General features: G+C 40.3%; 1 protein-coding gene across 1 annotated transcript; it reads left to right on the forward strand.

Moving 5' to 3' along the window:
• Positions 1-25,779, forward strand: Ing3 (inhibitor of growth family member 3). Its single transcript, XM_021164522.2, has 12 exons — positions 1-190; positions 439-510; positions 2,991-3,091; positions 4,604-4,669; positions 16,951-17,047; positions 18,829-18,900; positions 20,102-20,221; positions 20,491-20,648; positions 21,126-21,319; positions 22,327-22,528; positions 23,041-23,079; positions 24,826-25,779. Exons 1-12 carry the CDS (start codon positions 163-165, stop codon positions 24,940-24,942), a joined length of 1,266 nt encoding a protein of 421 aa, XP_021020181.1. The 5' UTR covers positions 1-162; the 3' UTR covers positions 24,943-25,779.
• The last annotated feature ends 972 nt before the right edge of the window (positions 25,780-26,751 follow it).

A 26,751-nucleotide genomic window follows, 5' to 3' on the forward strand; every position in this document is an offset into this window, starting at 1 on the left:
CCTTTGCTTTTTTTTTTTTTTTTTTTTTTTTTTTTTCCTTTGCCGGAGTCGAGCGGGTGCTGCTAGCGGAGGCGCCATATTGGAAGGGACAAAACTCCGGCGACAGCGAGTGACACAAATAAACCCCTGGACCCGTTCGTCCCCGCAACAGTCAGGGCCGCGATGTTGTACCTAGAGGACTATTTGGAAAGTGAGTGCGCGGCGCCGGCGACGCGGCGGGCGGGATCGGCGGCGGGCGGGAGCGCGAGTGGCCGGGCGGGCGGGATGGCGGGAGGGAGGGGGAGCGGGGGATGTTTCTTTCTCACGGTAACTGGCAGCCTCGTTGTGAGCCGCCCCCCCTCCCGTACGCACGCACGCACGCAGGCACGCACACACGCGTGACGCCAGCGCGTCCCTTCGCCGTTGGCCCCGCCCTCTGACGGACTGTGCCTTTGACAGTGATTGAGCAGCTTCCGATGGACCTGCGGGACCGCTTCACGGAGATGCGCGAGATGGATCTGCAGGTGCAGAGTAAGTGGCGCGTCTCCACGGCCCCGCGCAGCCCCGGCCTCCCTCGGGCATCGCCTGGCGGGTCCTCCGCGCTACTTTTTTCAGGCTGTGACAAGGAGGCGGCGGGCACACCGTACCGTTAACACGCGGGGCACAGCAAACACAGTTGTTTGTGTACTGCATGGAGATGACGACACTGCACCGCAGTGGAAACTCGCGTGATTTTCAGAAGGTTTGCACCCGAGCCTGGATGTGGAAACTTGGAGTTCTGCATTCAGACTTAAAAGTTCATTACATTCCGAATTTCTCCAGAGCAAAGACATAGAAGGGCAGGCTAGGGACCCTAGTGAACTCAGAAGGCTGAACTTTGACAAGTGCATATTAATGGAAGACACTTAGAGCTGTGAACAGCGTGGACACTTTCTCAGCTAGAAACGAGTGAGAGAGATATCAGATTTTAAGGAAATCATCTGCTTGCTCTTTAGAAAACTGTAGACGTTTGATAGGCTTCCCCTACTGGTTTCTTGTTTTGTAAACACAATCACGTAGGCTGCTCTCACACTTAATATGTATAATAATCCTAGGTTGGCTCTAATCTCCTCATCTTCCTGCTTCTGTCTGCCTAGTGCTGGGCTTTTCAGGCATTGCTAGCATTGATTTTTTTCTGTCTGTGCTTGGCAGTTTTATATGTGACTTATTTCCAAAATGAACCTTGTTCTTTTGAAAAAGCCAGACTGGAAGAGGCTCAAAGGTAACTTGAGTTTGCTAAGGGCTTGTTTTCTTCATTCGTTATCCTCTGCCGCCCCTGCCCCTCATTTCTGTACCTTTTGTCCCTGACTGTACTTTTCTCATCTCAGTCTCTGGGTGCATTGCCCTGTAGCCTCTCATAAATCTCTGACTGGAATAGGTGTGCTCTTTCTTTTTGACTTTAAGGTACTTGCAGTAGTAAACACCTGCCGAGGCACATTCCAGAGGGATTGAGTAGAGTTTGGTGGCAGACAGATTTGGGTTCACTCTTGGACAGGACGACTAGGACGACTCCAGCTCCTTATTTTAATGGCTGCATTGCTGCCTTGGGGGCTTGCTTGCTTTTTTTTTTTTTTTTTTAAACTGACAGTCTTCTGAGGATTTAAACTAATACAGATAATTAGGATGTATAATGCCCATTACAAATAAGTTTAGAATAAAGGATAATTTAAAACATTGGGATAGTTTGGATTTAATCTATTCGTATGACAGTGCTTTCAAGTTTACTTATTTTGTAATCCTGGAGTTTTCGGAAACAAAGTGAGTATGCATTAAAAGTATCAGCATGTCTAAGGTCAGCAAGTAGCTGAAAGTAAATTGTGTTTTAAAAATGAAGATTAACTAGAGCGTCTCAGCATCTTTTTTAAAAAGCCATCCTGCTCTGAAGTTGCTTAAATGATAAATATAGTGGGCAATTTTTTTTCTCCATTTCCGTCACAACAAAACCCCCTTTATTTATTTTTTTAGCAGCCATCCACTGAGGTCATTATTTTTGACCTGGGCTTTGGCGAACCCTTACATAGAATAAATAGCATGTGTGTTGAGTGGATAAATGGTGAGCATCGGTCACATATGTCACCTCTTCCTGTGAGGGGACGTGATGAGGTGCTTGGTGCTATGGAGCAAGTGTTGACTCTGTCATCACTATTTTTATTAAAAGAAGTATGAGAACATCCCAGGAGTACTGTTAGCAAGCAGCTCTGATTGCCGTAACCAGCTGACTTAATGCCATTAGCTTTGATTTCAGTGTGGGTTGTGGCATAGATCCTTGTCTGTACAATTGACTCTACCTTGATTACTGGAAAATGTTTTGAAATAGCAAAGTCAGTACAGAATATTTCAGCTTTTTAAAAACTAAGGTAATGCCATACCCGGGGATCCATCCCATAATCAGCCTCCAAACACTGACACCATTGCATACACTAGCAAGATTTTGCTGAAAGGACCCAGATAGAGCTGTCTCTTGTGAGACTAGACCAGGGCCTAGCAAACACAGAAGTGGATGCTCACAGTCAGCTATTGGATGGATCACTGGGCCCCCAATGGAGGAGCTAGAGAAAGTACCCAAGGAGCTAAAGGGACCTGCAACCCTATAGGTGGAACAACATTATGAACTAACCAGTACCCCAGAGCTCTTGTCTCTAGCTGCATATGTATCAAAAGATGGCCTAGTCGGCCATCAGTGGAAAGAGAGGCCCATTGGTCGTGCAAACTTTATATGCCTCTGTACAGGGGAACACCAGGGCCAAGAAGTGGGAGTGGGTGGGTGGGGGAGTGGGTGGGGTCTTTTGGGATAGCACTGGAAATGTAAATGAAATAAATACCTAATTAAAAGAAAAACCTAAGGTCATGAAGGCGCCACTGCTTATCGTACAGAATGTGAATAAGCTGAGACAGAGTTGTCAGATGTCTTTTTTTTTCCCTCAAATCAAAGCAGTTTGGTCGGCTAAGTATGAAATGTTTTATTGTGTCAGATGCAATGGATCAACTAGAACAAAGAGTCAGTGAGTTCTTTATGAATGCAAAGAAGAATAAACCCGAGTGGCGAGAAGAACAGATGGCATCCATCAAAAAAGTAAGTGTGATGCCTTGGATAATTGTCAGTCGCATTGGGACCCTTAGGAGAGAGAATAACATTACGTAGATGCCTGGATATGGAGTGAGGGCACTTATGAGGGACTTGGGGGTACTTGGTATATTCTAGACCAGCAGTTCAACTCAAGGGGCAGATGACCCTTTCACAGGGTCACCTAAAACCATCGGAAAACACATTGCAATTCATAAATAATGTCATGGCCGAGGCTCACCACAGCATGAGGACCTGGGTTAAAGGGTCCCAGTATTGGGAAGGTAGAGAAGCACTGGTTTAGAGCTTCCTGTAATTCTTGCTGAGGTTTAGCTAGTGCTGCGGGCCAAGGCTGTCCTGAAGATTAGATTACAGATTAGATAAGCTCACTAGAGCTGTGCATGTGGGATCTGGTGTCTTTAGTGGTGTCTAGGAACACAACTTTCAAAGATTTGGCTTTGGTCCTCACTGCCATGTAGCTGTGTGACCTGGGTCAAGACTTTTAACATGAGGAAGAATAAGTCCTTACACCTAACCTTTATATAAAGTTTTCAGGGATATACAGAAACATTAATTTTGGAACTGAAAATTTCAATTGTGTTATTTATTCTTCCATCTGTAAGAAAGATTGTCTGTTAGGAGGGGGTAAACCAGCTTTCCTAAGAGAAGTGGTCCTGGCTTATAAAAATACCCAGGTATGAAGGAGGTTAGAGCTTGCATATGTAAATCTAGAGTTTACTAGCCATCCTTTTCAACTAAAAGTTTTTTATGCAGCACAATTTGAACATACCCCCAAAAGTCTAGTTGTCTGTGGAAACACATAGGATACTTTTTTCTTTTATGAAAAGAAAATTTTTGGTGTTTTAAAATAATATGGAGAAATATAAATTATAATTTGAGTGGTATTAATTGATATCTAATTTAAAACTAGAGCTGTCGACCAATTGGACAGCAGAAACCTACAGATCCTTTCTATGGCTGTAGTTTTGCTGTAAAAATTGGGGCAGGAGAGATGGCTCAATGATTAAGAACACTGACTACTCTTTTAGAAGACCAGATTTTATTCCCAGAACCCACATGATGGTTCATAACCATCCATAACTGCAATTCAAGAAGATCCGATGCCCTCCTCTAACTTCTGTGGGCATTTGGCACACAAACATACATTCAGGCAACACACTTACACACATAAGATATTTTTTCATGTTGTAAAAATGGAGTGTTCTGTGTTTTGAAATGTTAGCTAACTCTTAGCACTTGTTTGTACTTTCATAACTCCCTAGGAAAGAGGGTGGACTTGCCATAATTTTCTTTTATATGTGTTTTCTGAGGTTTTTGAGCATCTTTTAATTTTTGGCATTGTACTTCATTTCTAATGTCCCAACCCTCCCGACCTTGGAGGCTTGTTATTGCTAATATGATGAGCAAGTGATAACAAGGTATAGTAATGAGAAAGCATATGAATATGTATGTATGTATGCTAAAGTTACCAGTGCTTAAAATGAAAATATTTTTCTTTAGGACTACTATAAAGCTTTGGAAGATGCAGATGAGAAAGTACAGTTGGCAAACCAGATTTATGATTTGGTAAGTAAAAGAGTGTGCATATTATGCTGTGTGTGCTAGAATTCTGCACTTTATTTTATTAGCTTAAGTGTAAACTGAAGTGTTGCTCCCTTGGTCATATTTAATTTGAGAGTTCAGTGTCTGTGTCTTGGTTTTCTTGGGGAAGAGTCATAGACATTCACAGTTTAGTTAATAGGTCAAGAGCCACACACCTCAGTGAAGACTACTGTACATTTGTGGGTAATATTTCTAGAAAGAACTGGTTTTATTTAATTAATCCTATTCTACCATTTTGCAGTTGTTTCTATGATAACATGTGATTAAGAGTACTATGTTAGTGAGGGTCCTTGGTGGCCTGATGAAAATGAGAAAGAGGATTTCCCATATCACTGTTTACCTAGAGGATGCTAATGCATAGCTGGCATCACCTGGGTCAGGAATATAACTGGGAACATCAGATTACACCCAAAGAAAGAAAGAAAAAGAAAAACATAAAGCAGGCTCTGTATTAAGTGTGTGCTTCTTGTTTTGATAATTTTGTCTTACTGTTGTTTTTTTTTTTATTTTGTTTTAACTTTGTTTTGGGGGGTTGTTTTATGTTTTTGTTGTTGTTTGAGAGAGCAAACATAAAGTTGGGTGAGTAGGGAGGTGGGGGGAATCTGGGAGGAGAGGAGATGGGGGAGGAGAAAGAATAGGATGAAATGTATGTAAAAAGGTTTTTTTTAATAAAAAGAAAAAAGGAAAAAAGGTGTTTCTTTCTTACAAGAGTAATTCCAAAAGTTTGAAATCACCGAGAGATACACTTTATGTGCTTCTCAGATTGTTGTCATGATGACGTCACTACCATATGATAGGAAGCGGCTGTTTTTAATGCAAAGCCTTTTCTTTCTGTGTATTATAGGAAAAATAATTTCTTTTTGTATCAGAGTAAGCCCATGTTCAATTTGGTTGACTTGAACTTTGGCATTTTGAATCTTTCTTGGCTTTACAGTGCCTACTAGATACAATTTTCCATTGAAAGATACATGCGAATATAAAGTTTTTAGTGAGCATGACACATTATAGAGATGTTCCAGTTTCATCTCTCTTACTGGTGCACAGTACTCTAACCAAAAGCAACTTAGAGGAAGGAAAGATTTGTTTCAGCGTGTAGGTTACAGTTTCTAGTTCCTAGTTCCTAGTAACAGTTACTAGTTGTTGAGAAAAGTTGGGACAGGAAGTAGAAGTATAAACCATGAAGGAACTCTACTAGCTGGCTCATACAGACTCCTGCTTAGCCAGCTTATACAGCCCAGAGTCACCTGCCCAAGAAATGGTACCACCCACAGTGGATAGGACCTTCTCACATCACTTAACAATTACCACACACACCCCTCCAGGCATGCCTAAAGGCTTATCTGATCAGGCTGTTTTTCTCTCAGATGACTCTAGGCTCAAGTTGACAGTTAAAGCTAGCTAGGACAAAAGTCACTCACCCGCCTTATATATGATGCATGCAAATGCTTGCATTAAACTAAGAAAAATAGTATCAGATAAGTGTGTTTTTATGTAGTGAAATAAATTTTTTAATCTTGGTAAAGCAACAACTTGTTGTAAAATAACTCATGTAAAAACAAAAGGGAAGCTTTCTTGAAAACCCAGTGCTTCCTGATCTGAGGCTTCTGAAAATGCTTAGGGTCTGAGTTACTGGAGGTAGGTAAGTAACTACCAACTTAGTACTGATGCTGCATCTCACAGATGAGGGGTCTCCTTTTTGTCCTTATTTTTCTTCTTGACAGTTATACCACTTGTGTAGAATGAATTTTAGTCACTTTCACTTGTCAGTCATTCTCCTCTCTCATCCCACCCCCTGCTGAAACAGGCTTCTCAAGAAGCCGTCCTCCGCCCTTCATGTCTTCTCTTCCCGTGGGACCCACTTTAGTTAGAGTTCTTTGCACTGACATGGGTGGGAGGGTCTTTCCTGGAGCATGGGCAACTTCTCAGAGACTCCAGCACTGAAGAAAGTGGCACCCGCACCCCCCAGTCACCATAACTGACATCGGACCAACCATCAGGAAGGGGGCAACCTCATAGGTCTCTCTTATCCATGATGAACATTGGCAGGCTCAATGTTGTGCAAGTAACCACAGCTACAGTGAGAGCTGTATGAAGTCCAAAAGATATGTTCTTTGTTTCGCATCTCCCTATCTGTGGCTGAACCGGGATGTTCCAGGCCTTGGAAGGGACTATATAGATATCTATTTAGGGCTGAACATACTCCATCCCATGTTCTTGGCATCTTGATTAGTTACGCTTCTCTGCATTAAGTGCTACATACTGCAGTAAGAAGGCTTCTCTGACCGAGGCTGAGGACAGCACTAACTTGTACATATTAACTTGAGCATTTAGAAGGAAATTTGACGTGACCATTTAGCAAAAACCATAATAGTATGTTTTCCTCTAGGGTCTTTGGCCTCCCTATCCCATGACCGTTTGACCAGATTTATAGTATTTAGGCATTTTTTTCCATCCTGTGGAATGGGCTTCAAATCCAGTCAGAAAGCTGTCTGTTATTCCCATAATGTCAAGGCATTTTTGGCCCAGAGGGCTCATCTTGCCTGACAGGTTGTCACAGCACATGGCTTACAGTTGGGTAAACACTGTTGATGCCTTTTCTCCTACAGCAGTGTGCGTGGTGTCCTCTGGCTCTGGGAAAGCCTCCAGCTCAGTTCCAGCTTGAGGTCTCTGTCTAGGGATTCTAGGGCTCATAGGGAACTGGCAAGTAGGTACTAAGATATAGTTCTACTATCACTAGTACATGCTGTTTTAAAAAGGTAGAAGCAAGGGTTTTCATTGTTTTTACCCTTACGCAAAAGAGATCAAGTGTTGATGAAATGGATTCTAATTTGAATATCACACATCATATATGTTTTTATGTATCACATAGTACAAATCAGAAGCACAGATTTTATGTATTGTGTGTGTGTACATGTGAGATATCTATATATCTATATATACACACACACATACACATACTCACACACACACACACACATAGATATCTATACATAGAGACAGGAAAGCGCGAGACAGGGAGGGGTGATCACACACAGTGCCTGTGGAGTTTAGAAGAGAATTTGAAACCTTGGGAGTTGAAGACAGGCTGATGTGAGCTAGGAACCAAACATGTCCCCTGGAAAGCAGTGTATGCTCCTAACCACTGAGTCATCTCCCCAGCCCCTGCAGAGTAGGTTTCAAAAATCCCCTTTTGAGATTAAATTATCTTTACATTTCCTCTGCTTTACACTGCTTACATCATTTAGTGACTTCTATAACAGTGCCGTTCACTCCTTAAGAAACAGGGCCCTTATTCCTGTTTGTTCTCCTGTGAGCCATCTTACCTGCTGGTTATTTGTATCTTCTGTGAACTCTGCTCCCCTCCACTTGCTGCCTTCTGAACTGGAGCATCTTGCGGAGTTTCTCCACCTCTGAAATACCTCTTGTGTTTGCGTCTCATTTTCTTCCACTTTGTGTGTGTGCGTGTGTGTGTGTCTGTGTGTGTCTGTGTGTGTAATCTGAGATTCTAGTGGAGTTCTTGGACTTTTATCCACGTTTTTCATTACCTTCTTCATCACTACCGTCTCAGAGTGCCCTCACTTGCTGTGACAGTCCCTGAAGTCACTTGTCGCTCACACAGTTGGATTTACTAGCAGCTGAGAGGCTGGTGCCCCTGCAGACTTGGTGTCCTCACTTTTATTTGGATCCTTTCATTAGGCATTGTGCAGTGGTCCTTGCGTTTGAATGGAGTCTGTTTCTTTTCTCCTCTTCCCCATGGTTACTTCCTAGACAGTGCCATTTCCTACAAACATCCCAGCTCTGGGCATGTGATCTTGCCTTTCATAGATAGGACTGCAGTTTGAGGCTTCTTAGTGGACATTTCTTCAATTATTGCTATGCCATTATCTCTTCCTGTCAGGTATACAACTGTCATCTCTTTCTGTAGCTTTACTTATTTACCTTTTACACTTCCTCCTCCACCACCCCCACCCTGCAGTCTGTCTGTTGTACTTTTATCTCTCTGTCTCAGGTGGATCTCTCCATATAGTCCAGGCTGGCCTTGAACTTAGGAATGGTCACTTTTACTACTGTTCCTATCCCTTCCCGTACCATCTTTGACTTGGCTATATCACATATGCATTCTATTCCTTATCTTCAGACATTGCTTTCTTTTCTTATATTTTCTTGTCTTCTTGTATACCACAGCATTTAAACATTCACTTCTCCCCTATCTCTTAAAGACACTTAGGCACCCAAACAAATATTGTTCTAAAACAATCTTTCTTGAGTTTCTCATTCGGGCTTTTGGGTGTTCTTTTATCTTCAGATAATTCCTCAGTCCTTTGCAACTTGTATTCTTTTTTCCAGTCCCCCAAGACTTCAGTTGATAACTTCTGGGCCACCATAGTCCCGTTAATGCTGTTTACCATTCTCTTTCTGTTGGCATTCTTGCTCATGTAGTGTTACTTGAAGGCTGTACAAAAATGTTCCCACCTTTGTGGCCTTTCCTGGTCTCTAATGTCAGAATGATGGTGCTCCTTGGTTCTGTCCTTTACCCTTATCCTTTCTTATTCTTCAAGGGTTGCTCATAGATAATTTTTACCCTCTCTTAATTCTCTGTCAAGGGCAAGGAAGATCAGCTACCATGTCATACAATAAGTTCTGGGTCAGATGCTCTTTGTATTACTACCCACATACCTTCCACACTAGTAGAGAAATACTTCTCAGCTACCTTCCCATCTAGTCTCTTAGTTTCATAAACGAGACAGCAATTCCATCAGCACGAGAATTTCTGAGTTGCTGAGTCATATTATCTGAGCCTCTCGTGTCTGTCACTTCTCCCCATCTCTCTCTCAGAAGGTCCACTGATCTGTGCTTTCCACACTGGGGCACTAAAAGTCCTCCTCCCAGCTTCCTTCCCACCTCTTCCAACTTATTGCCATGGACTGATCTTTCACTCACAAGTAATTTCTCCACTTGTTTAAACTGCTGTAGTTCTAGTACTTCTTAAAAACAGGATTGTAATTAGAAAGATTACAGTATATATGCACTAAACTGTAATGTAGGTTTTAATTAATGTATGTACTATTGTGACCATATTCTAGAAAAATTAAAGAGCATTGCTTGCCACTAGAAACCCCCTTTGCACCATTTCTAGTGCCTGAGCCCTCTAATATATTCATCACTTACTGAAAAGACTTAGAGTCACTTTCTAAATGGTGTTTCAACTTTGATTTGTCATGTTTATTCTTTTTTAAAATATAAGCATTTTGGGGAATTTAAAACATGAAAACTGCATTTTCATCATTTTTGCCTTTTTTTCTCCCTCTAAGTCATCCTCCCATGCCCCCCCATTGCCTTTCAAATCTATGACTACTTTGTATTTATTATAGTTATATTTGTTCACATGTATGATCTATCTACCTATTTACCTACTTATCATCTATCTATTGATTGATCTCTGTGTGTGTGTGTGTGTGTGTGTGTGTGTGTGTGTGTGTGTGTGTAAGGGGGAGACATGATACTGGTTCTATGTATCATTGCTCATGTATACATATCTTAGAGCTAACCACTGGGATTGAATAACCAACTAGGAGCTCATCCTAGAAGAAAACTGATTCTTCTTTTCTCACCAGCTGTGGATTTCCTGTAGCTCTTTGTCTAGGGGTTGTGAAACTTCTGACAGTTGGTGTTTATTATGCAGATTTACTTAAGCAATCTTAAGCAATCATATTGTTGAAATTCCATGGGTGCAGCCTCCCTGTTATGTGTAGAAGACATCTACCATTAGGTGTCCTGGTCCTCTGGCACTTAAAATCTTTTCACTCATCCCCCTTTCCATGATTTTTCCTGAGTCCCCAAGTCCTACCGAGCTATAAAGCTTACCAACCATACCAATGACTAACATAGCAAGATATCCCCAGTGCTGCAATAGTGACTCTTTTATCTTGGGAGTAACTAATAGCTGCCTTATTGGATTCAAGGCTTGCTCTTTAGGAGGAAATCCATGTCTGTTATAGTAAGCCTATCCACATACTAATGGCTGGAGACATTATAGACCCTAGAGAAGAAGCTACTGCTGCCATATTTCCTAAACCAATATAATTTATAATTACACTTTTAATATTTTTCTATAAACCCACAGATAGTGTAGATCTCACTCCTCATCCATGAAGCTCTGTAGAGCAGATGGAGGCTATTGCAGAGATCCACAGCTGGTCAGCCGAGGAGAATGAGTGACCATGGGGTGCCCGGCTCCAGTTGATAAATCTATCATGCTTATTCTAAAGTGCACAGTCATCATGCTGTGGCCTTGATTGAAATCCATTTGGATTTTGCTCCAGACTTAGTTTACTGTGTTCTGCAGGCTCCTTCTTGATCCTGGCTTTGCTCGGTTCTTTTTAGTATTCTTTTAAATAGGCTCTCATGGTTTTGTTTAGTTTCTTCAATTTAGATAATTTATTTTTTCTAATGTATATAATTGTGAAAGAATTCTTCTAAAGGAAGAGTAACAGATTTGTTCTGCAAAAAGAGACATTTTAAAATACTAAATCTTTGATTTGGCAAGATGGCTCAGGTTGTTGGCACCTGCTGCCAAGCCTGATGACCTGAATTTTATCCCTTGAACCCATATGGTGGAAGGAGTGAGCTGACTCTCATAAGTTGGCTTCTGACCTCTGCAGGCTTGTAGGATAATTGAGTAGACTTTACTAATCTGAAGGTTCAAAATGTGAAATGTTCCCCAGAAATGAAGCTTTGTGGGTGTTGTAAAAAATTTGTGCGCACACCTTTAATCCCAGCTCTTGGGAGGCAGAGACAGGCGGATCTCTGAGTTCGAGGCCAGCCTGGTCTACAGAGTGAGTTCCAGGACAACCAGGACTACACAGAGAAACCCCATCTCAAAAAAACCCAAAAAACCAAAAAATAAAAATAAATAAAAAATTTCACATCTGATTTTATTTCATATCTTAACAGGCTATAGGCAAAGCAGGATATGGATATTCCCTTTAGATTGTGTATATATGAGATGAAAGTTTGTGTTGAGTTTGATTCTGTCCTCAGGATATCTCATTGGTTTATGTAAAGCTCCCCAAATCTGAAACCATTTGAAATCTGAAACGCCTCTGAAGTCCTGCATAGACATTTCTTATAAGAGGCACTGAACCTGTCTGTAGTCAGATTTCATGTTTCAGTGTTTTGTATAAAACAGTGTTTTCATTATGCCTTTTCACACTGTAACATTTTATTTGCTTTTAACATCATTAGTAAATGGATGTATTCCTTTGACCAGCACTATACTGGTTATGTCATTTATTAAGGAAAGAAACCATGTTGTCTATCTATGAGTAAGAAACATTTAGAAACAAAAAGATACCTTGCTAGATAATTTCCTAAAACCTAATAATATGTAAACAGTCATTAGGCACTAATTTATATTCCTTAATCAAATATCACTCTCTAAGAAGTTTTACATTGCAGTACCCAATAAAGTTGATTTTTATGCACTCCGCCAAAATGACAGCTTTAGTTGATACTTGAGTGCTTTTCATAGTCTGGCATTTCTCACCACTCTTGCATTTGCTTCTGCTTATATATCCCAACCTGTACCTGAGGTGATTGAATCTCAGACCCACATTCTGCCTATAAATTTGAGAGTTCTTCACCCGATAATCTAAATAAGAAAAGATGTGAGTCTGATCTTTTGATTGGTCTTCAGTCCCTGCTGTCTTTTAGGAAGATGGTTAGATGTAGCTTATGCTCCAGGGCCTCAAGTACTTGGTTAAGCCAAAGACAGAATAGTTCACATTTTCATCTAATCATAGAGTTTAGAGATGTAAAGAACTATTTTATGATTTATCAGAGGATACTCGGATGTCATTACTCTCTCGTACCACTACCCGTTCACCTTCTTTATTACAGCGAAGTCCTTTCATAGGTAAAACTAATCTGCTATTGCTATGGGTTTTCTCTTAGGACCTAGTAAACTACTCTTTCTTTAAGGTCAAGCTAGATGTCTAAAGTGGAAAATTCGACTATCTGGGAAGCAATTGACCATGTAGAAACTTGTTAAAAGTTATATGTTAATTTAATGTAAGTCCTTCACTGACACATTGTAAAATCTGAACATTGAAAAACAGAGATTCAATAGAGAAAAATAAAATATTAGAACTCTACAATATTAAGAAATGGTTTTATTGTTGTTTTATACTCAGAGACCAAGTGTGGCTAAATTCTTTATTCATATGAACATGCCAAGTAATGTTTGCTTGCCTCAGAAAAGTTCTAGAAAAGGACCATAGTCTAAATTTAGCCATTGTGGCTGGGTTACAGGATGATTTGAAGCTGTAGAAGAGAGGGCATTTGTGGAGAACATTTATTGTCGTTAGGTAGGGAACTGATCAGCAAGACTCTTGTGCTTAACTTTGAATTTGGAATCTGTGACAAACACACTCTCTCTCCTAAGTAGACTAATACCCTCTTTATTACTGTAAACCATCCTTACAAGTTCAGGTATGTGTAAAGGGGCTGCAAAAATCTAAGACCTTGCTCTACCCAGCCCCTGTGTGCTCCTGGCAGTGATTAGCAAGAACGGCTCTTCCATTCATGTGGGTTGAACGAGGGTGTGAGATTTCAGTTAAGTTCAATTTATCTCTTTTTATAGTTCTTGACTACTGTTTGCATAGCTGTATCTTGAGGGTTTTAGCTAAAGTTTAATCATCTGGTCAACTTATTCTCTGACTTTTAATTTTATTTTAGTAAGTATAACAATGATAAATTTAAGAGAAATAATTCACGTTTTCTGGGAGTTGCTTAAAAAGTAATTAGTTCACAGTTGCTTTTGAATCAAGAAGCCATTTCCAGAGCTGCCACCCTCAGGGTGGTTATGGCTGCTCTTGCCTGCTGAGGTAGGAAATTAGTTTTGAGAATTTTTAATTCTTTGAATTCTCTTGCTTCTTCTGAGTCATCTAGTGAACTTCATCAATAATATATTTAGTAAAACAATTTCAAGTAGAGAGATGGGATGAATTAGGTGTATGGTGTGGGGAGATCGCCTTCATACACTTTAGACCACCCTCCCAGGCGAGACTCTAGCATTCTGCCTCTCTAGTCTCTGTGGTACAGACTAGACCATCCTTTCTTTCACTCGGAACATACTGTTTGACAATGTCCATATTTATGATTGCTCTGTTCCATCTATTTAAATGCAGTGTGCTCTTCCCTTCGTCATTCCTTCCTTGGTGTCTACCATGGCCCAGGGTCACATGGCTATGTCTTTTATTCTTGTACTGCAGAACCTCTCCCTTTGCTGCATTTACATTCTATCTTCTGGAGTCTGGTCTTTATAATGTTAAAAATGTTAGGAATTTTGATTTGTTGGCTAAATTCTAATTTCTGTGAAGGCTGGGATTTTTTTCACAGACTTCACATGCCCTTCATTAGCACCAAGTACATACTAGAAACTCAATGTTTATTGTAAGTTTAATTTTAGATAAATTGGTGGAAGGTTTTCATTGTGGTGTTTTAGAATGAATATATTTAATTATTCTGAGTTCCCTTAAGATTAAATTTTGACAATGAAAGAGACACTATACTGTTGAGTAATGGAATTTTGTGGTCATTGTTTTGTTGAAAGCAAGATGCTATTACAGGATGCTCAAAAGTTATCTGTGTCCTATAAATTGGAGTAACTGCCCCAAACATATGACACCAGTAGGCTTTAAATATTATAACTATGACTTCTGCCAAATTCTGAAGAGTAATTTGTATGTAAATATTAAGTGATAACCTGGCTTTAAATGGCTGAAAAATCATAAAGAAATATGTTGAAAGTTGTTGCTAACATACAAAATATAAGCAATAGGACATTATTACTAGTTTTTCTATTTGAATTATGTGTCTCTACACTTAAAAAGAAAAAAAACCACTTTATTCCTATAACAGAGTTTCAGAAGGAATTAAATATAAATGAGGATGCATTATCTACTATATATATAGATAATTAAATCTTAAGTCTGTAATGCAACAGCTGTATAATCTTGGGCATGTTACTTAACTCATCTGAGCCAGTAGGGTTTATTGTTTTTGGCGGGGGGGTTGGTTTTGTTTGTTTTGCTTTACTTTGCTTTCTGTTTTCACATGGAAAGAGGATTGCCTTACATTTTAGGGTGAGGACATCTGTCCTAGCTATTTTCATGTCACCTTGGTACAAGCTGGAGTCATCTTGGAAAAGGAAACCTCAATTGAGAAAATATGCCTAGCAGACTGACCTGTGAACAAGGGTCTCTACTGGGAAGAGAGCCCAGGACCAAGGCAACTGTTACAATAGATATTCATTATCATATGTCAGGGAGCGCGTCAGCACACAGGAAGCCACTAGAGCTGTAGCTGAGAGAGAGACTCTGGGCCTGGCATGAGCTTTTGAAACCCTAAAGCTCAACCCCAGTGACAGACTTCCTGCAACAAGGCCACACCTCCTAAACCTTTTCTAACAGTTCACTCCCTGGTGACAAAGCATTCAAATAGATAAGCCAAATGGGCTGCCATTTTTATTCAAACTACTGCAGCAAGACTGGCACTTTCTCTCAACTGATGCATGTGGCAGGGCCCAGAGCCCACTCCTGAGTACTGTATGGAAGCAGGCTGCACAAGCCATGAGGGACAAGCCAGTAAGCAGCATCCTCTATGGCCTCTGCACCAGCTCCTGCCTCCTGAGTTTCTACCCTGACTTCTAGGACAATGGACTAAAAGTCATAAATTACAATAAACCACCCCTAAAGTTGCTCTTGGTCATGGCGTTTGATCACAGCAACAGAAAAATAATTAAGACAACATCTAAAGCACAGGGCAGTGTTACCTGGCCTTAGTAGCATCTGACCTGCATCTTGTCCTTGGTAGGTTTCGTCCTCCTCTTCCTCATGTTAGGAACAAAGTACTTAATTGAATAACTTACTGAAAATTTGTTCTTCATTTTATATATTGTAGTGCATTGTGGTCATAGGGTTTGTTATTGTTGAGAGAGGCAGGCAGGTGGCGGGGGTAGGGAGAGGTGGGAGTAAGGGAGGGAGGATGAGGAAGGGAGTAAGGAAGGAGAGAGTGAGTGTTAGTTTAACAGTTCACTATATAGCTCTGGCTGGCCTGGAACTCACTATGTAGACTATGCTGGCCTGGAATTTACTATGTAGATCATGCTGGCCTGGAACTCAGAGATGCCTGTGCACCTCTTAATTCCCAATTACAGGCATACACCACTACACCCAGCAACTCGTTTGTTTTTTGAGATTTACTTTTGTATTTTAATTATGCATATTCTTGTTTATCTGTTATATGGGTCTATGCATATGGGAACAGTGCCTGTGGAGGCCGGAATGGAACCCCTGCAACTGGGGCCAAAAGTTGTGAGCCATCCCATGTGGGTGGTGGGACCTAACCTCCGGTGTTCTCTAAGAGTATAAGCATTTCTTACATATACCTGAGCCATTTCTCCATCTTCTACTGTCCCTAGTCTTAACAGTGATCCACTCAGGCTAGATTTTGAAAATATTGTATTGTAAAAGTATTGTAATAAAAATATCTTTTAAAGAATTTGATGGATATTTATTTATCTTTAAAATAGTAGGTTTGGAAAGATAATAATGTTTGACATTAATTTTATAAATATGTTACGACACTACCTAGTTGAAAGTCATAATTTCCTGTTATTGAAAGATTTATAAGTAAATGATAAAAATAAAAATTGGCCATATCTAAGCCAAGCTTTTTCAAAAATGTAGATTTTAGTTAAAATTTCCTTTTGTTTATTAATGTTTGCAGAAATAATGGTCCACTTTCCTGCTTTGTAGCATTGATTGCATTTGTGCCTTTGTTGGCTGAATGTCCTCCCTGTTAGTGTAAGGCAGTTTGCATGCAGCGTGAGCGGCTCTAGGATAAAGTTCAGACAGAAGGTAATAACTGAGGCACGCTTTGAGAAGTTGCCACTTCTCCAACCCTCAGAACCTGTACTTACTTTGATTCTCACAGCCCCTCTTGTGAAAATCGGCCACAGAACATTTTCTAACAGATTTGAGACGCTGGTTTCTTAAAAATAAGGTTGGGGAGGTATTAGCTCAGTACCCTAAGATGTACTAAGATATAAGTTGATTGACTAGTCTAAAGATATGAAGCAGACTTACCTTTTAGTAAAGAAATATTGACGTTTCTTCATTAAACTGTACGTTAGCTGGGCCCCAGATCTTGGTATTATCTTTTTTTTTTTTTATTTTAAACAGGTAGATCGGCACTTGAGAAAGCTGGATCAGGAACTGGCTAAGTTTAAAATGGAGCTGGAAGCTGATAATGCTGGAATTACAGAAATACTAGAGAGGCGTAAGTACAATTTATGTTTTTTCTATTCATCTTGGAGAGTAGTTTTCTCACAAAAGCCTGCCAGGTCAGATATGCCCTTTGGTGGATGGTAGCCTCTGGATCCCATAACTTCTAGGCTAGCATTGAAGTCTTTGGGTCATAAACACTGAGAGAAGTATTCAGGCTGTCAGTCTACTCCCTCTTTATGAAGATAGCATACAAAGTCTTTCCACTTTGAGATGGGACCATGCTCTATACAGCTTGCCGCCCCAGCCTCCAGACCACTGTGATTCTGAGTATGTGTGCCCACACTGCAGACTCCGTGCATGTTTAATATTCACATATGCTAAGTTAGAAGAGGCAAACACGTACAAGTGTCCACCATGAGAAACAAGCCACGCCTGTTCTGTATGCTTCAGCTTGCAGGAACTGTCGAGACTTTGCCCCTCACCTGTGTGAACTGAGGTTTCCATAACACTTCCTCCTTTGCTGGAAGTCTTTCCAAAGCCTCCCCTTATCAGAAGAACTCATCCTAATGTTTTTGTTGTTGTTGTTGTTGTTACAAGATTCAACTTGATGTGCTTAAACTTAGTCCCAGATATTTCCTGGGCTTAACTCTGGAGATGTCCCCAAAATGTGAGCAAGATTGAGATTTGTTTTTAACCAATTTAACATCTTTTCTAGCCTAAATCGGTGAGATAACAGTTTGTTGGTAGGGTCAGAGGAGGTAGTCACTGAGTGTTAAGGGAACCAAGTTAGTCCTGAGGGTGAGTTCTATGAGAGTTCAGTTAGGGTCCAACAGCGCTCATTCCTTGGTACATTCATTCGCCAGAACTTGTTCTGTTTCTATTGCCAGATAGTGGGTTTCATGACCTCAGGGTACCTAAGCTGTGTGTACAGGGGCATGTGAGGTCAACTGGACAAGCCAGGCATGTGTCTGCTAGTGAGAATTGCCGTTTTAAATTTAACAGTAGATCTTTGCTTCACATAATTATCTTCTTTATTGGTGATACTTTTATTCCCGAGGAAACCTATCTGAGGATAATAGATACTGGGGAACAAAATGAAATGTTGTATGACTACCTTTGAAGGTTTCTTTCTTTTGGAAATGCTGTTGGTGGCTGTGAGTAAGCCTTGCCTGCCTCCTCACTGCTTCAGGGAGTTAAGGACACAACCACTCTAAGGACCCAGACACAGGATACGGAACGGGATCACATACAAACTGTTCATCCTGCCCCTGACATCACTGTATCTCACCAAATCATTAATAAGTTCAGAGGATTTCTTCAGAAGTGTTTTAAAGCTTGGTATTGGGAGTTACGCCCTTTACTGTTTGCAAGCAAAGCCCTAAGCTCTTTTTTGGAATTGTCAGTATTGAAATTAATTTTGGTGATTGAATTTCTTTGTATGCAGTAATATCCCCATCACCTAGACCTTTAGGATTACGTATTAAAGGGCTTTCAATTTTGTTACTAGATGGAATGTTTTAGATCTCACCATTAATACAGTTGTAATGTTCTTTTTCCTATTTGTGTGGCACCCAGCATGAAAGATTCTCTAATTAGATATTAGCATGTTTTGAGCTGCTGTGTACTTAAGGTGAATACTGAGAAATGAGTCTTCCTACCTAGAGAGAGGACTGCTCAGGATGAAATTGCAGATAGTAACTCTCTACATGTCTGTCTAAAATGATATACCAGAATTTGGCAGTCATATGTGAGGGGACATCTTGTTTGGGGTTGGTTTAAGTGTAGATGCTATGGTGACTTTAATCCTGGTTTGTCTCTGGGTCCCCTCTCTAGGATCTTTGGAATTAGATGCTCCTTCGCAGCCAGTGAACAATCACCACGCTCATTCACATACTCCCGTGGAAAGTAAGTCTGGCTCAAGTACAATTTAGAACCGTAAATGTCACCTGTGTGTTCTCTTTTATTAGCTCTACATAACAAAATGAGAAACGTCCTTTCCTTTCCCTTTTTAAAAAACAGGCTTTTTACCAAACCTAGACACTATTGCATATGCCAGCAAGATTTTGCTGAAGGGACCCTGGTGTAGCTGACTGGTATGAGGCTATGCCAGTGCCTGGCAAATACAGAAGTGGATGCTCACAGTCATCTATAAAATGGAACACAGGGCCCCTAATGGAGGAGCTAGAGAAAGTACCCAAGGAGATGAAGGGGTCTGCAACCCTATAGGTGGAGCAACAATATGAACTAACCAGTACCCCCAGAGCTCGTGTCTCTAGCTGCATATGTAGCAGAAGATGGCCTAATCGGCTATCACTGGGAAGAGAGGCCCCTTGATATTGCAAACTTTAAATACCCCAGTATAGGGGAATGCCAGGGTCAAGAAGTGGGAGTGGGTGGGTAGGGGAGCAGGGCCAGGGGAGGGTATAGGGAACTTTCGGGATAGTATTTGAAATGTATATAAAGAAAATATCTAATAAAAAAATAAGAGAAAAAAGAAAAATATAGGCTTTTTATCACAGTTTACTTGTAGACTTTTCCATTTAAGCAATATATATTTAATTTGGGAACAGGAAGTCTGTTCTATAAACGCAGTGGCAGAATATATAAAACAGATCTAGGGAGTATTATGACTGACCGAAACTATATACTTCTTCATGTAGGCCCGTTTCTTTCGGCCTTGCCGTCCAGTACTTAAGTCTGACATTTATCCTGGGATAACATCTTGTTATTAGTGAGTAGTGAAGGGGGATTATTGGTTGCTACATTTTTTGACAAGTCAATTCAATAGGAAAGAGAGGAAAATTGAAAGCTATTCTAAATGATAGGCAGTATAGTAAGATGGACTTTCTCTCGTGATAATGCGAAACCATAGTGCATCGTGGATTGTCTTTAGTTTTTAGCTCCTAGTTTCTAAAGTGCTTGAAATGTCTGTTCTCTCCATGAAACACGTGACAAAGACTGTTTGATTGTCCCCTCCTTGGTGAGCATAATGGTCCATTTCATAAGGAACCTAGATCATAACTGTACTGATTTATAAAGGGGTGGAAGTATTCCTCTCTGTAGTCCCCTGAAGTTTGAAATTTGTGAATTCTTTCTTTTTATTCAGAAAGGAAATATAATCCAACTTCTCACCATCCAGCAGCAGACCATATCCCTGAAAAGAAATTCAAATCTGAAGCTCTCCTGTCCACCCTTACATCTGATGCTTCGAAGGAGAACACGCTGGGTGAGTTTAGTTTCTGGAAAGTGGTAATTTGCTTGTTTGTGTTGGAGTAAGGGATAGAGGAGCGCTCAAGATTATAGTCCACATATGTGCTGCCTCTGAAGTCTACATGACGATAAGAAGGAAAAGGAAAATTGCCTTGTATTTTCCAGTTGATTCAACCCCTAAAGTATATGAAGAATTTAAATTTAATGTTTATATATGGGGAAATAATTTATTTCAATCTCAGAAACCTTATGTACTCTGCAACCATTTTTTTTTCTTCTTTACAGGTTGTCGGAATAATAATTCCACAGCTTCCTGCAACAATGCTTACAATGTGAACTCGTCCCAGCCCCTGGCCTCCTATAACATTGGTTCATTATCTTCAGGGGCTGGCGCAGGGGCCATCACCATGGCGGCAGCACAGGCCGTGCAAGCGACAGCACAGGTAATAGTCGGGGGTAGAGGCAAGTGCTACATTGGTTCCTGGCACTAGCAAACCTCAGTAGGAGCCACTAGGTGTTAGCAGAGCTTTCAGACATCATATAATTTGAGCTTGAAGTTGTCCTTTTATGCTAGATGGAGTTTTATTAATAATGCAGAGAAGTAACAGGGTACAGAGTGACGCACATGCCATCACGTTGACCCTTCTCCCAGTCAGTGCACAAGTTACCTTCCTGTCATCATGAGGACAATATCTGTTCTTTCTGTACCATTGGGCTTTTGTCTGTGTTGGCTGCGGTTAGCTCATTTCTGTAGTTTGCACATAGTGTGAGTTAAGACATTCTATTTCCCATGTTTATTCTCAGTTTAGCATGAAAATGACTCTGAATTTTTCCATGACTTAAATAACCATAACGTGTAACACTTAAAGAGAAAGTACATATTTACATATATTGATGTTGTCAATCCATGTCTACTTAAGATGAAAGAAGGGCGAAGAACATCGAGTTTAAAAGCCAGTTATGAAGCATTTAAGAACAATGACTTCCAGCTGGGAAAAGAATTTTCCATACCCAGAGAAACAGCTGGCTATTCCTCCTCATCGGCACTCATGACAACCTTAACACAGAACGCCAGTTCCTCCGCCGCGGACTCACGGAGTGGCAGGAAGAGCAAGTAAGTTTCCCCATGGCAGTGTGTGTCTTTGTTCAGGATTCTTTGTGTGGAGCTGTACCCATCATGCCTCCAGGGATTAGCCACAGCGGGGTACAGTGATCCAGGCTCAACACTGGGTAGGCAGTCGGCTCTCTGCACTGCCTCACCTTGAAGGTAGGAAAGAAGTCTTTTCAACTGTTAGAGTCATTTGTAATTGTTCTCAGTTAGTATATAAGTGACTTCTTTTTACTTTCTTTTGTTCTTTCAGATAAATCATTTTGTGTCACTATTCCTATTTGTAGTTTAGGTATTTAGAAATCCTCTTGTCTGAGCTGAAGGGGGAAAAAAAGGTGCAAATGAGAGACCAAAAGAGTTAGTTATATAATAATGTGTTTTATCTTTATTTTAAATGTATTACTTCTCTACAAAAATGTCCTGAAAGAATGATCAATGTAAAGTCTCCACAGAACTATTATACATCTTAAAATTGATATGAATTGCCCACATTTAGTTGAACTCCTTATAATAAAGTTCTGCATGTTAGTACTCTAGAATAGAGTTGGTGGTAAACAGTTGTTGAATTCTGATACTCTCAAATCCAGCTGTACTTGATAGGCATAGGGCACATGCCAACTGATGTTAGGACTTTGCCAAATACTTTTATATATTTGTACTTAGGTTTTGATGAGAACTCTTCAATTTATTGTAAAAAACGTTAACAGTGAGATGGTGTAACTATTATTCTTGAACACTACCAAAAATTTTAAGTCAACAGTAGATAGTAACCTTAATTTAGAAATTATCTTTAAAAGTTGGAAACATTTTAAGAGAATTTTCTTCTATTTATTTTAAATAGAAGATTTTAAGAATATTTCCTTCTTAAAGGAACTTATTCTCCAGAAAACAAAAATTGTAAACATAGGGTCAGACCTCAGTGTGTCCTTTCCTTCTGTGTCAGTGACTAGGAGTCACTCTCAGGGAACCTCCCCAATGAACAAATGCAGCTAATCTGCCTGTAATTTTTTCAGAAACAACACCAAGTCTTCAAGCCAGCAGTCGTCGTCATCCTCCTCCTCCTCGTCCTCTTCCTCCTTATCTCTGTGTTCATCGTCTTCAACTGTAGTACAAGAAGTTTCCCAGCAAGCAACTGTAGTGCCCGAATCTGATTCCAACAGTCAAGTCGATTGGACTTATGACCCAAATGAACCTCGGTATTGCATCTGTAATCAGGTAAAAACGTCTACTGCGTGTCTATAAAAGTGTAGTCTGAAGAAACAAGAAAGAAAACTGTTTTAAAATCAGCACATTTTTATGCTAGCTAAAATTAAGAATCGTTTATTTATAATTTTTGTCTTCTAAAAGTAGTATACTTGCTATAAATACCAAGAATATAAAGAATCATGAATTACATGTAATGCCAACTTTCCCATACAACCTATGGTGAGACATTTTGATGTCACAACACATGTACCTTGCATGCATGATGTAATATACCACTTGCCATGTGGCCTACACAGCAGAAACTCCTCTCTGTGATGGTGTTAGAGACTGGGAGACCCATGACTAAGGCTCTGGTTGACTAGTTACCTGTAAGGCCGGTTTGTGAGTTTAAAGACAGTGCTTTTTTACTGAGTATTTATGAATCAGAGAGAAGAAGATCATATTGTGTGGTTATGCAATGTGCCAATTTCTTAAATGCTTGCAACATACTTATAATGTTTATCTAATTTTCTTTGAACCAGGTATCCTATGGAGAGATGGTGGGATGTGATAACCAAGATGTGAGTATTGCATTTTCCTATATTGGGATGTAAAAATGTGTAGATGACTGAGTATTTGTCTTATTAATTCTGTTTCCCAGTTTGGCAGTCAGGTTTTCATTTGGGATAACTGCATTATCCTGATGGAAGCATCTACATGGCTTTAATGATTTTCCTGCTTCAGTGTTTCAAGGTTGCACTACTAGTGTTAGGTTCAGATTAAATTCACAAGGATTACTGTCGGCAGCTCGAAGTGCTTCCCTTTCTTTCTGCCTAAGATACTGTATTTACTAGAGTCCAGGTTGTTTATCACATTGAAGAAGTGAAACTTCCCCAAGTTCTTTTAGGCAAATGATGCTCAGGGATAGTTAAGACCTAATGTGGGGTTATTTCCCTCGTTACTATAGCATCCGGCATTCTCTCCGCAAGGGACTTGGGCTGTACAAGCCATCTCTGATGGGAAACTGAGAGGAGATTTGAGAAAGGACTCCTGCTCATGTGCTGGGAAGGGTATTGGTTACAGTGACAGAAAGCAGCTTAAGGCAGGGAAGGGTGTCTCTTGACTTACAGTTCCAAAGGGAACACAGTCCATCTTGGCAGGGGATACATGGCAGCAGGAGTGTGAGGTTGGCCTGGCAGTCAGGAAGCCACCTGATTCTGTTTCACCCACCCAGGGCAGGCAGAAGGGAGGCAGCAAGTACAAGTGGTGGCAGGGTTTGAAACCTCCAGTCCACCCCAGTGAAGCACTTCTAGCAAGGCACCCTGTCCTAAAGGTTCTAGAAACTTCGTAAACAATGCTACTAGCTGGGGACCAACTGAGCTTATCAGGGGAATTTCATATTCAAACCACAAAAGGGATTTAATTTTGGATAAAGGTGCATGTTTGATTAAATAGTTTGATTGTCTAGGGATTTTGGCTCATTCCTTAACTGCCCTACAGCAGTTTTGTACCTGCTACTCCCTTTTGTTCCTGTTGTACTTCAAAGGAGTAGCATGAAACTTGTGACCTTGGTGACACCAGTGGTGTCGGAATTCTGATATTAACAAGCATCACGAGGATTGCCTTGTTGCGGTGACAGTTGTGTGTGTTCTTTCCCTGACAGGGTGGGTGCACTGTGCTCTTTAGAAGGGCACAGTCCCTCCCCAACTTTCCGATGCAGTCACTTGTGTGTGTATGTGGGGAGGTGTTTTAAAGCAATGTCCTCTGGGGTCCCTGTAGTTCCTCCAGTACTATTGTGGCTATCAAGCCTTCCTGTGGAGTGAAGAATTTTTGAATATTTCAGAGAGGAGGGTTTTTTCCTCCATATCTCTGGATAGAGCACCAGAAAGGAAATGCAGCCACTTGATGGCTTTAGTTACAGCTAGCTCATTCCACTTCCAGAGAACAATTATGGCTGGATATTTTTAAATCTTTTACATGTTTTCCTTCTTCATATAAGATTCATATTCTTTATTCTTTGGAAGATAGCACCGCCTGGCTGTCCAAGTTGATGGCAGCAAATAAATGTCCATTCTTTAGTGCTCAGGTACTTGAGTCCATGACCTCCCTTATCAAAGAAGCATTTTTTTTCTGGGTGTCCATGTTTTTATGAGGCAACTCTGTCAGACTCGGTAACGTCTAAGTCACTGCCAGGGTCCAAGAAATCTGATTGCACAGACCTAAGTTTGGTTAAATGAAATACTGTGTGTCCTAAGCATTTTTTTTTATTATTATTATCTGTTCTTTAGAAATACCAACTCCCCCTTTTTTTTAATTTTCTCTTCCAGTGTCCAATAGAGTGGTTCCACTATGGGTGTGTTGGCTTGACCGAAGCGCCGAAGGGGAAGTGGTTCTGTCCGCAGTGCACCGCTGCCATGAAGAGAAGAGGCAGTCGGCACAAATAGAGAGGGACTCTATTGTCACTGCAGGAAGGAGGAGCTCCAGCTCGCCATTTTATACAGGACGCTAGGAGGAAAGACACGAGGACGAAGAAGCAGCTCATCTCCAGGCAACCACTTAGAGGATTACAGAGACAATCCTATAAGATCTTGAACTTGAATTTTATGAGTTGTATTTTAATAATGTAAGTAAATTATTTATGCACTCCTGGTGTGCTATGAATATTATTCCAGTTAGCCTTGGATTATTTCTGTGGCCAACATATGCAGACATTTGTACTCCAACCATTTTCTCAAAGTAATGGGCATTCTATAATTTAAACTTCAAAGAATTCCAACGATGAAGATTTTAAGAAAGTATTTTATATTCAACAGGTATATTCAGCTGCATGTACTGTACTCCAGAGCTGTTATGTCACACTGTATATAAATGGTTGCAAAAAACAAAAACAAAAAACAAAATACAAACAAAAAAAGTCAGTCCTTCTAAAAAGGATTTAAGATAATGGTTTTTAAGATGCCTTTATAATAAGCTTTGTTTCTTTGTGAAACTCATTCAGCAGGCTGAAGGAATTGGTTTATGTGGTAAAGTGGGCTGGTGTCCTCTAGAGTACCTGGGTACATAAACAGAAACTCCTGTAGGTAAAACCTGATCCGTGCCATTAGTCTCTATGTTTCTGCATCCAGATAGAGTGCAGCTCACGCTCAAGGGGGTGGGGGCGGGGGCTCCGGGGGAAAGGGCGTTAAAGTGATACATTTTTATACCAAATGTGTTTATTTTTTTGTGCGAGTAATCCTTAAATTGGAATTGTATTAGGTGTTAAAATAAAGTTTTTTAAAAAATAACTTGTATTTATACTTTACACACTTAATTATGAAAATTTCTTAATTGCAATTTATTCCTAATTTTCATAATCCAAAAAAGATTAGAGGTTAGCATGTAGAATGCTATGTAATCTATGATTTCTATAATGATGGCTGGAAATTGTGTTATGAGGATAAGGAAAGAACATTTTAAATGTAAATTTGAAGTGTCAAATGTATTTTTCTAGAATATTTCTCTGGCTTTGCTTTGAATCTAAGGGATATAAAAAGAACCTAATTACAGCAGATACAATGAAAATAATGGCTATAGATGTTTGGACTGGAAGCAGTGTGGCCAATATGACTTAAAGAGACCTTAAAATATAATTTTGTTTTTAATTCTCTGACATCGTGATGTGGCAGTTAATTAACTCTTAAATCACTCTGGGCTTTGTGAAACCAAAATAATGCAGGTTGTGGGATGTCTTCAGAACACTCCTAAGGACTTGTTCTATAGGTGCTATTTAGGTGATGGATTTTACATAGTGGAGGCTTCACTCAATAGATGTTCAGTAGATGGGTAGAAAAATTGATGAAACTTCAAAGATCAGACTTCCTCTACATTGAAATATATGAAATCCACATATGCTTTAATGAAGCCCACTTCTGAATCTTTTAGAACTTACCCAGAAGGCAGTGTTAAATCTATGTAATGCTACCTAAAGGGTAGAGATTTGACAGATTTTAGGAGCCTCATCCAGCTGTAAGATCCTGGAACACTGAACCTACCACAGGCTTGATAACTGTTGTCAGCCCCAGAGATGTGTTCATACAGTTCTTAGGATTTCAGATCGTCAGGAGTGTGATGACCTCACGATATTTTTAAGCCTTTAAGCAGTGTATACAGTTGAGCTCTGTCAGCTCAGTCGCATGCTCTCTGGAGACGCTTGGATGAGAGGCGTTTACGTGCTGTAATCACACAGTGTGACTCTTCTACACTCATCCACCCTT

The sequence above is a fragment of the Mus caroli genome, chromosome 6 (assembly GCF_900094665.2).
Source record: "Mus caroli chromosome 6, CAROLI_EIJ_v1.1, whole genome shotgun sequence".
NCBI classification, from domain to species: Eukaryota; Metazoa; Chordata; class Mammalia; order Rodentia; family Muridae; genus Mus; species Mus caroli.